This window comes from Podarcis raffonei, chromosome 7 (assembly GCF_027172205.1).
Source record: "Podarcis raffonei isolate rPodRaf1 chromosome 7, rPodRaf1.pri, whole genome shotgun sequence".
Lineage (NCBI taxonomy): Eukaryota > Metazoa > Chordata > Lepidosauria > Squamata > Lacertidae > Podarcis > Podarcis raffonei.
In genome coordinates this window covers 14,624,528-14,636,060 of record NC_070608.1, presented here as the reverse complement: position 1 = coordinate 14,636,060, position 11,533 = coordinate 14,624,528, and the positions used below count along the sequence as shown (strand labels likewise).

The following is an 11,533-nucleotide window of genomic DNA, read 5'->3' as shown; positions in this document are numbered from 1 at the left end:
AGAACCAACCTCTAAGAAGAGGATCGTAGCACATGCAAGAGACAAATGGGAGACAGGCCCCTGTTCAAGATCCCCCAGGGTTACTTTCCCACATGGACATCCCTTTTGCAAATGGGCAGGGAAGTTTGTCAAACCTTATTTGAGGCCCGTGCTGCTCTGCTATCGTTTCACGAAGCAGATCCATGTACTGGGAGACACAAAAGTGAATGGGTCATTGTAATGGTTATATGGGGTTGCTCGTGCGTAAGTTGCCGCCACTCCTGGCTAGGTTGCCTGGTTAAACCTTTTCCTGGCTGGACAGCCCTTCACTTCGTGGCTGTTTCAGTCGCTAGCATAATCCGTCAGTGGGCGTTTCTTGAACTTCTTCCAGCAAAGAAGTTCTTTGACGCCAATTCTACGCCTACTTTCCCTGCGCAGAAGTCTTCTGCGCAGGGTGGGTGTGGGTAGCGGAGGACCTGTGCTCTCCCCGCTGGTCTCCGGCGAAGAGTCCTGGAGCCCCCTCTCCGATTCCCCCATCCGCCCCCCTTTATCCCTGGTGTTACGCTGATTTCCTTCCCCAGCTGATGAGTTCCCTCTCTCCCTGCTGGGCCCTTCTCCGGCATCACTTGGGAGCCTTGCCTCCACTTCTGGCTCCGATGTCAGTTCCCTGACAGTCATGAACCAGCAGCATGGGAAATGGCTTGCTATGTTAGAATTCCTGCTCCATGATTGCAGTCATGGGATTGTTGTCTATCACACGACGGTGTATGTTTTGACTCCACAAAGTGGGAAGTGACGGAGACAGGATGTTTGGGTCACTGTGTTCCATGAAGTGGGACTATTCTCCTTTGTTCTTTTCTCTCTTTGCTGTCTGATGCTAGACAGAGAGGGAGCCATGTTGCAGTGCTCCATGTGTGTTTATACATAAATAAAGTAGATTAGCCAAAATGCTGAGTTGCTGAGGTCTGTCACGCAAGTTGTGCAAACTCTGCGGATCCCTAAGTGTGCTGATGTCTGTTGGCATCACTCGCTGTGGTGTTCAGGCTGAAGAAAGCTTATGAAGCTCCCGAACGAAAGACCAGAAGGGAGAGAACATGCCAGTCGGGCAAGTGTAGGCTGAACTCCTGACATGCCATTCATCAATCGCCTTGCCAAAAACAAGTTCATAACCTTCCCCATGCTGGCCAAGCCACTCTCATGTAACATTGAAGAGGGCAACCATCCCAGGCTCAGACAGATGGAATCAGTTTCAGGAGTGGAATTCTTCTCTGGCCAGCACAATCCTCTAGGCCAGGGGTCTGCAACCTTTAAGACAAAAAGAGCCACTTGGACCCGTTTCCGAAGGGAAAAAACTGGGAGCCGCAAAACCATTGCGACATTTAAAACAAATATATCTCCGGAGCCGCAACCTGACAGCGGGTGGGAAGGTGACGTCGGGACGGTGCGTGACTAACGCACGCACCGCCCCCATGTGACGTCACAGCCAGTACAGCGCCCGCCACAGTGGGGAGTGTCGGGGCGCACAATGCACCTCCTCCCCTCGCTAGTATCCGCCCCGGAGCCGCGGCAAAGGTGTAAAAGAGCCACATGCGGCTCCGGAGCCGCGGGTTGCAGACCACTGCTCTAGGCACTTACATACAAATCATCTTGATAACCAGGAAAAACCAAAAATGCATCCAAGAGTGTCCGTGCAGGCACACTGCGCTATGTGTGACAGTCCAAGTGTGGCAACTGGTCTCTGAGCTTCTGAAACCACTTCCTTTCAAATTCCACGGCAGTCACAGTCATCATGGATGCCAAGGTTGAAGCACCTAAGCATTTCACCTCTCCCTGAGCATCCTCCTTGAGCTTTTCTGGGACAAGGTCCTCTCCCATGACCTGCAGGGAAGGGAGGGAAAGGCGGGGTACATTAGCATGTAAGAAGAACCTGCTAGATCAGGCCAATGGTCCATCTAGTCCAGCATCTTGTCTTCACAGTGGACAACCAGGTGTCCATCAGAAACCTGCAAGCAGGACCTGAACACAAGAGCGCCCTCCCCTCCTGTGGTTTCCAGCAACTGGTATTCAGAAGGAAATGTGGTCCTCAGGCTGAATAGGGTTCCCTGGTCCTGAAATATCTTCAGTGGCTCCCAGTACGTTTCCGAGCACAATTCAAAGTGTTGGTGCTGACCTCTAAAGCCCTAAATGGCCTCAGTCCTGTATACCTGAAGGAGCGTCTCTACCCCCATCATCCAGCCCGGACACTGAGGTCCAGCGCCGAGGGCCTTCTGGCAGTTCCCTTGCTGCGAGAAGTGAGGTTACAGGGAACCAGGCAGAGGGCCTTCTCGGTAGTGGCACCTGCCCTGTGGAACGCCCTCCCAGTAGATGTCAAAGAGAACAACAAGTACCAGACTTTTAGAAGACATCTGAAGGGAGCCCTGTTTAGGGAAGTTTTTAATGTCTGATGCTGTATTGTTTTTAATATTCAGTTGGGAGCCGCCCAGAGTGGCTGGGGAAACCCAGCCAGACGGGCATGGTATAAATAATAAATTATTATTATTATTATTCTATATATTCAGCATGGCTTCTGACATTTTCTGGCAGGGGTGGGGAACCTGTGGCCCTCCGGATCTTGTTAGATCTTGAACTCTTATCCGTTCCAGCTACCATGGCAGGGGTTATAGAAGCTGCCGTCTAGCCATAGCTGGAGGGCCACAGGTTCCCTAACCTGGCAAAGAACTTCCACTCACCTCAGTCATCAAAAACAAGGCGTCGCCTTTCACGCCAAAGGATGTGATTTTGTCTTCAATTTCCTGCTGAGCCTTCAAGTTACGCTCTAACGCAAAGGAAGACTGATTCGACTGCATGAGCTGCAACAAGAGCCTGGAGGAAAAGGAAAACTAAAGCTGAGTGAACACAGCGGAGTCGTAAAGAGTTTTGACAGCCAAAATGAATACATGACAACGTTGTTGAATTTAAAGATTTCACAGGATGAGTTCCCAATATGGGAAGTTTGAGTGTTTTGCAGCGGAGCGATTTCTTTACAAATGTCCAAGTTGAAAAGAGTGTTAAAGAAAAGGTTCAAATGTAACACCCAAACACGGTTTAACACAATATCAAAACCATAAAAGAAAGATAAAAGATTTCCAGGGTCATGTCTCTTTCACCCCTAAGATAGCAATATGGATGATTTCTCCTGTGAACAATGTAGAAACCTGGACCAAAATTTATCAGCCAGGGTCATATGTATCCCAGTATCATAAGGTGCTCTTGCTAATACTACATGATTTTGAGCCAGTTGAGGCTTTGATTATTATTTTTTTAACTAATCACGTAAACCTTGTGTCTGTCGCAGAAGAAGTCAAGAGATGGCTTCACTCAACACCAACATATTTTTTTTAAAGTAGGTGACCTTTAGAAACCTTTCAGCTGATTGCAGTGCCCCCCTTGGTTTCAAGTGTAGCTTGTTTCTATGGTGTGCGATTTCCAGTGTGTATTTTAATAGGTTTCAGTTTCTAGTCTGACGTGTTTTCCTTTTATTGTGAGCCACCCTGAGCAATCTTCTGTTGGGAAGGTGGGATATAAATATTATTAATAAATATATGTCAAGAGGAGAACTGTATGTATTCTGCTAGAATGGGAAACAAAAGACGAGGAGGTCAAATCAGTCATGATCAAATGGGCACAAGATATAGGACATAATATACAATTTGAGAACTGGGAAAAACTGTGGAAGGTAGGTCTGAAATTTACAGAATGTTCTTTTTTGAAAGAAAATTACATGAAAATGATGTACAGATGGTATACTACACCAGTACAAATAGCAAAAATGTACAAAACCGAGTCAAACATATGCTGGAAATGTAAAGAAAAAGAAGGTACTTTTTATCATATGTGATGGGAATGTAGAGAAGTTTTTAAAAAAAGGGAAATGATACATAACAAACTGGAAAAAATGTTTAAAATGACTTTTGTAAAAAAAACCCAGAAGTATTTCTATTAGGGATTGTAAGACAAGACCTGCCAAAAAAAACAAAGAACTTACTTATAACATGCAGAGAATATGTGCAAAGAAACCAGAGAGGGGAGCTGAGGGAAGTCCTGGGTGGGGCGGAGAGGGAGGGGGGGAAAGGGAAAAAATATAATGTAACTGATTATTTGGATTGATAATTTGCTATGTTGAAATTGTCTAATTTTATTTTTTTTAAAAAAGAGGAGAACTGTATGGAATATTTTGTACGCACACAGTGATAATTTTACAGACAGTGTTGCACATTACCTTGCTCTGATGAAGGAAGCGCAAGCATATATCCAAAAATCTTTAGACCCTTCTTGTCCCGAGGAATCAGGCACAGCCGCCTTCGTCGCATGCAATGCCCCTGTCCTTCCCAAGGCACCAAAATGCCCCTTTTCTGTTTGGCGTTCCTCACAAGATCCAAAGCTGTTGTTTGTCCAGGGAGAAAACTGCAAAGAGGAACCCTTCCTTGAGCTGTCTTTTTTGCAGCACTGGGATCTGGATTCCTCTGCCGAAGCTTTGAGACCGTTGCCTGCAGTCAAGCCATCGGGGTGCAAGAGATCTGCCTCTGACAGAGACAACGGAGCTGGAAACTGTAGAAGTTTCGCATAAGCTTCAGCAAGCAGCTTCCAGTTCCCTGGGTGAAAGGGGTGCAACAAAATCAGCGGCTGTAAGCACCCAATTATTTCCTCGACACGCTCCAGAGTCTGGTAAATGGCAAGCTGTAGCCCTAGTACGGTTGTTATGTGGTCGGTGTTTGTTGCTCCTAGTCTCTGGCAAGAAAGAAAAGAAATTCGAGGATTAAAAGGATGCAGTATTGACTTTTTTTATTAGAATCTGGAAAGGGGGGAGGACATATTTTCTTGAATAAAGAAGCACCCACTCGGACGGCTTAAAAATAATATCCAAATTTAACAGGGCAAGAAGAAGCAATAGAGCTAACACCATGGCCATGATAGCACATAACGAAAAGCCAAAATTACTGCCTGAACAAGCTATTAGCTCACAGTGCCTCCATTTCACTTGCTGCCTGGCAGAAGCATGGGAACAAACCAGAAGGCCTTGCCTGATGAAATCTCTCCCCTCACTCTCCCCCTCCTGTGGTTTTCAGCAACATTGCTGCCTCCAACTGTGGAGGCAAGAGCACAGCCATGATGGCTAGTAGCCACTGATAGCTTTTACCTCCATGAGTGTGTCCAATCCTCTTTTAAAGCCACCCAAGTTAGTTGCCATAAGTGCCTCTTGTGGGAGTGAGTTCCACAGTTTACTACTACTACTACTAATAAATTTTTATTTATACCCCACCCTTCCCGGCTCAAAAACCGGGCTCAGGACGGTTAACAACAAATTTAAAACACTTAATTGTAAAAGCAGCATAAAATACAATATAAAAACATGAATAACAATAAAATTCAAAATTCAGAGATCAATTTAGGGGAAATAAGCATTAGATAATCCCCAGGGCTAGCTGGCTGAATTGGTCCTACTTGGGCCAGCGAGGAGACCGGGGCGAATTAGCTGTGGGGTCTCAGAGCGGGTAATCTGCATGAAGAAGTACCGTATTTTTCGCTCTATAAGACACACATTTTCCCCTCCAAAAATTAAGGGGAAATGTGTGTGCGTCTTATGGAGCGAATGCAGGCTCCTTGGCTTAAGCAATAGCAACGCGAAGCCTCCGAAGCGCAGTGGGAGCGCTCCCACCGTGCTCCTTAGCTTCGCGTTGCTTTCGCTGAAGCCTGGAGAGCGAGAGGGGTTGGTGCGCACCAACCCCTCTTGCTCTCCAGGCTTCAGGGATAGCCGCCTGAAGCCTCTGAAGCGCAGTGGGAGCGCTCCCACCGCGCTCTGGAGGCTTCGGGTTCCTTTCGCTGAAGCCTGGAGAGAGGGGTCGGTGCACACCGACCCCTCTCGCTCTCCAGATAGCCGCCTAAAGCTTCCGGAGCGCAGCGGGAGCTTCTGCTGCGCTCCGGAGGCTTCGGGTTCCTTTTGCTGAAGGGTAGGTGCCCCTTCAGCTAAGGTGCAGCGCCCCTTCAGCTAAGCAGGAGGAGAAATGGAAGGGGCTCGGTTTCTTCTGCCGCTTTGCTGAAGGGCCACTGCGCAGAGAGGGGGAGAATTTTTTTCTTGTTCTCCCCCACTAAAACAAGGTGCGTCCTATGGTTGGGTGCGTCCTATAGAGCAAGAAATACGGTATTTGCCCTGCACCTTCCAATATTCAGCTTCACTGGGTGTCCACAAGTTGTGGTGTTATGAGAGAGGGAGAAAAGCTGTTATATGTCCACTTTTCTCCATGCTATGCATAAACGTCTATCGTGTCATTTCTTCCTCACCTTTTCTATAGACTAAAAGGTTCCAAATGCTGCAACTTTTCCTCATGGCGGAGTCACTCCTTTTTGAGGTGAGATGACTTGCACTGTACACAGTACAGTGGTACCTCAAGTTACAGATGCTTCTGGGAAGTGTAGTTTACCCCTCAGAGAGCTACAACCCCCAAGCTACACTTCCCACAATTCCTTCAGGGAAGTCATGAGCTTTAAATATATTGTGTGTATACCGCCTCAGTCTCCCTCGCAGCCTAACCTACCTCACAGGGTCGCTGTGATGATGAAAGCAGGGAGAGGGATAACAAGGTAGACCACCTTGAGCTCCTCGGAGGAAAGATGGAATAGAATATATAATAATTTATAATAATTTATAGCCCGCCCATCTGGCTGGGTTTCCCCAGCCACTCTGGGCGGCTTCCAAGAAAATATTAAAATACAATAGTCTATTAAACATTAAAAGCTTCCCTAAACAGGGCTGCTTTCAGGTGTCTTCTAAAAGTCTGGTAGTTGTTTATTTCCTTGACATCTGGTGGGAGGGTGTTCCACAGGGTGGGCACCACTACCGAGAAGGCCCTCTGCCTGGTTCCCTGTAGCTTTGCTTCTTGCAATGAGGGAACCGCCAGAAGGCCCTCAGCACTGGACCTCAGCGTCCGGGCAGAATGATGGGGGTGGAGATGCTCCTTCAGGTATACTGGGCCGAGGCCAATTAAGGCTTTCAAGGTCAGCACCAGCACTTTGAATTGTGCTTGGAAACATACTGGGAGCCAATGTAGGTCTTTCAAGACCAGTGTTATGTGCAACAATTAAAAAAAGAGGGGGGAAATGGGGAAACTACCAACCAGCGTTTCTGCGATCTCCAAGGCTTCCTTGTGTCTCCCCAGGTGAGCAAAGCAACGAGCCTGGCTCTCTTGCACATCTCTCCGCATGGCGGCGTTGCTGGGAGGCAGCAGCGTGAGGCAGCCGGAATATTCGCACAGAGCCTTCTGAAACGAGATTTTGCAAATACCGAGCTTGAACTTAGTGCGACTCGGGAAGACTGAGTGGCCTGAGGTCTGTGCGCAACCATTAGGCATAAAGCAAGATCAAGGCCCAAGCTCTAGGGTAAGAAATAATCTTACTGCTGAAAAGGGGGACGGGGAACTTTTCCGTTCAGCCTGAGAGCCACATTCAATTCTAGGTAACCTTCTGGGGGCCACATGGCAGCGGTGGGTGTGGCCAGACGCACACCACTTTACTGTCTTCCATCAAGGCGTTGTCACAGTTCAAGGAAGAGGCGTTGTCACAGTTCAAGGAAGCGTTCCAGCCAGGGAAGATTGCTTGGGGGGGGGGGGACAGACCTTTTTTAAGGGCCATTAAGACTTGAGGGTTAGACAGAAAAGTGTGGAGTGTGGCATTTGGCCTCTGAGGTTCCTTGTTTAAATTCTAAAGTGTGCAGTCCTATACACCCTTACTTAGGTGCAAGTCCCACTGATGCGCACAGGATGTTGCTGTAGCACCAGGCTAGCACCCAGCAGGCATTCTGCCATCTCCCTGTCACCTTGCCCTTTACCAAATTCCTGGGACCAATTGCAGTAACACCAAAATATAAAAATGAAAGTGGGCAAGATGCAAAATTTAAACGTACAATTTTAAAAAAAATCAAAGAAAAACAGTGAGGGGAACCCTCTGATTTGAGTATTTATTTTATTTATTCATTCAAAAAAATGTCATGGGGATAAACGATATAAGCATGCTCTCATGTGCAAGATTTTATCATGTGCCTGAAACATACACATTCAAATAATAGTATCCAGAATACCTTAAATTCTCGCTGCTTGTATGCCAAATCTCCTCTGAATTTTTTAATGTTGACACATTCGGCATCATCCTCCCAGTCTGTTTCCTCACAAAACCACTGCAGGGAGGAAAAGGGGAGAAAAATCAGTTGTGTTGCTTGGGTTGTCAATCGATTCCATAAATATCAATTGACTCTTGCATGCTGGATACACCCATCCATCAGAATGACAAAGCAGGCTCTTAGTTATGAAAACTCATGCCAAAAGAATAAACTGCCTACATTTTCAAAGTAGGGATTGGGAGACTGTGGCCTTCATTCCCATCAGCTCCAGCCAGCAATAATCTGGTGAGCCACAGGTTCCACCATTCCTGCTGCAAAGAATTACAAGACTCTGATTTTACTCCCCCGCCCCCCACAACAGGCATACAAGGCTCTTTAAACAATTAGGAAGAGTCGAACGTTTTGCAAGAACTTTCTGAAGGCAAGAGCCGTCTGATGGACTGTTAGACTCTCCTTCATTGGAGTTTTTTAAACAGTCATCTCTTGGGGATTCTTTGGCTACAATTCCTGCATTGCAGGGGTTGGACTAGATGACTCTTGGGGGTCCCTTTACAATTCTGTGACACTGAGTTCCCCTCTACCTCATAAATCAGCCTTCCCCAACCTGGTCCTCTCCAGATAGGATTGCCACCTGTCCTGTATAATGCAGCATTGTCCCGTATTTCAATGTAAAATGCTATGTCCTGTATTGATAACAGTTTTGTCCTGTATTTCAGGTCCTCTTTCTCTCTCTCATTCTCTCTCTCTCTTCCTACCCTCCCCACCCCAAAAAAAGTTAGGGATCCTCTCCACATGCATATGTTTGAAAGGATGTGTGAAAGATCACACACGTAAGCTCTGGGTAGCCACAGGCAGGTTTACAAATGTGTGTGTGTGACAAATTCCAGAGAGGCCATCCTGTTAGGCTGCAATAAGTTGTAATGGATTGCTTTGAAGTCCCTGTGTTTTTAATATTTTGTTGGGAGCTGCCCAGAGTGGCTGGGGCAACCAGTCAGATGGGCGGCATAATAATAATAATAATAATAATAATAATATAATAATAATAATACAATAATAAATGATTGCAATAATAATTTTTTTAAAAAAATAACCAAATGGGGAGAAATCACCCCTCAAATGCCTTGCCCCACATTTTGTCAGAACAAAGGCAGCAATCTCCAGATGTTTCGGCTTACAATTCCAACCAGCTTCAGTCTGTTGGGAGTTTCAGTCCAAAGGTCAGGGAAGGCAGAAGCATGGACAGAACCTGCCCTGGGAGCTGCGTGGTTGGACTACCACCCATTTAAGGCCCATTTATAGCTTCCCCCAATGAATCCTGGGAAATGTATCTCGGGGGGAAGGGGTTAAAAACCACATTTCCCAGGATTCTATGGGGCCTCCTCCCAGCCTTTGCGCTCTCTCTCTCTTCCTCACCTCGGGCTCACAGCACCGGGGGCTGTAGCCGAGGGAAGGAGAGGCGGAGCCACGTCCCTTCCCCTCCCGGCAGCGCCCCTCGAAGACCGACTCCTCGAAGTCGAAAGGCAGCGCCATGCCGCCTTGGGAAGAGAGGCGAGCGAGCGCGCCGGAAGCCCATGCTCCTAGAGAGGGTCCCGTTTCCGGATCACAGAGGACGGCGCTGCGCCGCAAGCTAGACAGGCCTGAGTCTCGGGGCGGGCTTACGGAGACAACTCATAGACTTGTAAATGAAGTAGAGGCGTACGCATGGTGCGAGCTTCCGGGTCGGCTTGGGAAGGCATTCCTCGTCCGCTAGCGCTTGGAACGCGGCGCGGGCAAACGGAGGCGGGACTTGCGCAGCACCGATTGCACAGCATCTGTGCCGCCCTCGCCGCACTTACACACCACTCTCTTTTTGGTGTTTCAGCAGTTGAAACGTCAAGTGCGGATGGAGGAAGCCGGCTTGCATGCAAAACCAAACTCTGGATTTAGTCCTCGCTGCCATCTGGAGGGTGTTTTGCATCTCCTCCTCCGCTCTCTTGGGGTAGCCTCGACTTTCCTTGACACGGCCGGGCTGTTGTGAACTGTGGTCCACCCTAATCTGGAATATAGGGGGAAGAGCATTAGGATAGCATTGCTTACCAGTGGCCCATTTAGTCCGGCATCCTGTTCACATCGGCTGACCAGGTGCTTGTGGGAAGCCTGCTGCAAGCAGCGCATGAGTGCCAAGCCACTCTGCTGTGGGGGTTTTAAAGATGTTTCGTACACTGCCCTGACCTTTTATGACACGAGGGTACAGAAATAGTTTTACAACTTGTTGTTGTTTAGTTGTGTCTGACTCTTCGTGACCCCATGGACCAGAGCACGCCAGGCACTCCTGTCTTCCACTGCCTCCCGCAGTTTGGTCAAACTCATGCTGGTAGCTTCAAGAACACTGTCCAACCATCTTGTCCTCTGTCATCCCCTTCTCCTTGTGCCCTCAATCTTTCCCAACATCAGGGTCTTTTCCAGGGAGTCTTCTCTTCTCATGAGGTGGCCAAAGTATTGGAGTTTCAGCTTCAGGATCTGTCCTTCCAGTGAGCACTCAGGGCTGATTTCCTTCAGAATGGATAGGTTTGATCTTCTTGCAGTCCATGGGACTCTCAAGAGTCTCCTCCAGCACCATAATTCAAAAGCATCAATTCTTTGGCGATCAGCCTTCTTTATGGTCCAGCTCTCACTTCCATACATCACTACTAGGAAAACCTTAGCTTTAACTACACAGACCTTTGTTGGCAAGGTGACAGCTCTGCTTTTTAAGATGCTGTCTAGGTTTGTCATTGCTTTTTACAACTTATATATATTAAATTGAAATATTGAAATTGAAATACTTTATTGTCACTTGCACAACTTGTATACAGTGAGATTACACAAGCACCCCCCACTCAGCTCTCTTATTCTTAATTCCCCTCGTTTACTGACGCACACCCACCAAACCCGAAAGTCAGTTGCCCTGTTGTTATCTTTTCATTCAGCAGCCTAACAGCCCACGGATAGAAGCTGTTCTTTACCCTGTTGGTGCCACTAATCATGCTTCTATATCTTCTGCCCGAGGGCAGGAGATCAAGAAAGTGCCGGCCAGGGTGTGAATCATCCCTGAGAATTTTCCTCACTCTCCTGAGGCAACGTTCTTCCGCTATTTCATCCAGCGGATTCACAGGACAGCCCATATCATCTTGTGCTGTATTCACCACCCTCTGTAGGCACTTCCTATCCGTTGATGTCAAACCAGCGTACCACACCGTGATGCAGCATGAAAGGACACTTTCTATTGTTGACCAGTAGAAGATCATCAGATGTTGATTGACATTGTTCTTCTGCAACACTCTGAGGAGATATATTTGCTGCAGATCATACCTGAGTATTGGGCAAGCTGACAGGTGGAGGACATCCAGTGAAGCTGAACATGGCAAGATTCAGGACACACAAGTC

At 47.5% G+C, this 11,533-nt stretch overlaps 1 protein-coding gene across 1 annotated transcript; it reads right to left on the bottom strand.

Annotated features, from left to right (window-relative positions):
* Window positions 1-658: 658 nt before the first annotated feature.
* Window positions 659-9,722, bottom strand: C7H8orf76 (chromosome 7 C8orf76 homolog). Its single transcript, XM_053395353.1, has 6 exons — window positions 9,542-9,722; window positions 8,090-8,185; window positions 7,131-7,274; window positions 4,238-4,746; window positions 2,709-2,841; window positions 659-1,857 (listed from the first exon to the last, which is right to left on the bottom strand). Exons 1-6 carry the CDS (start codon window positions 9,656-9,658, stop codon window positions 1,684-1,686), a joined length of 1,173 nt encoding a protein of 390 aa, XP_053251328.1. The 5' UTR covers window positions 9,659-9,722; the 3' UTR covers window positions 659-1,683.
* Between the last annotated feature and the right edge of the window lie 1,811 nt (window positions 9,723-11,533).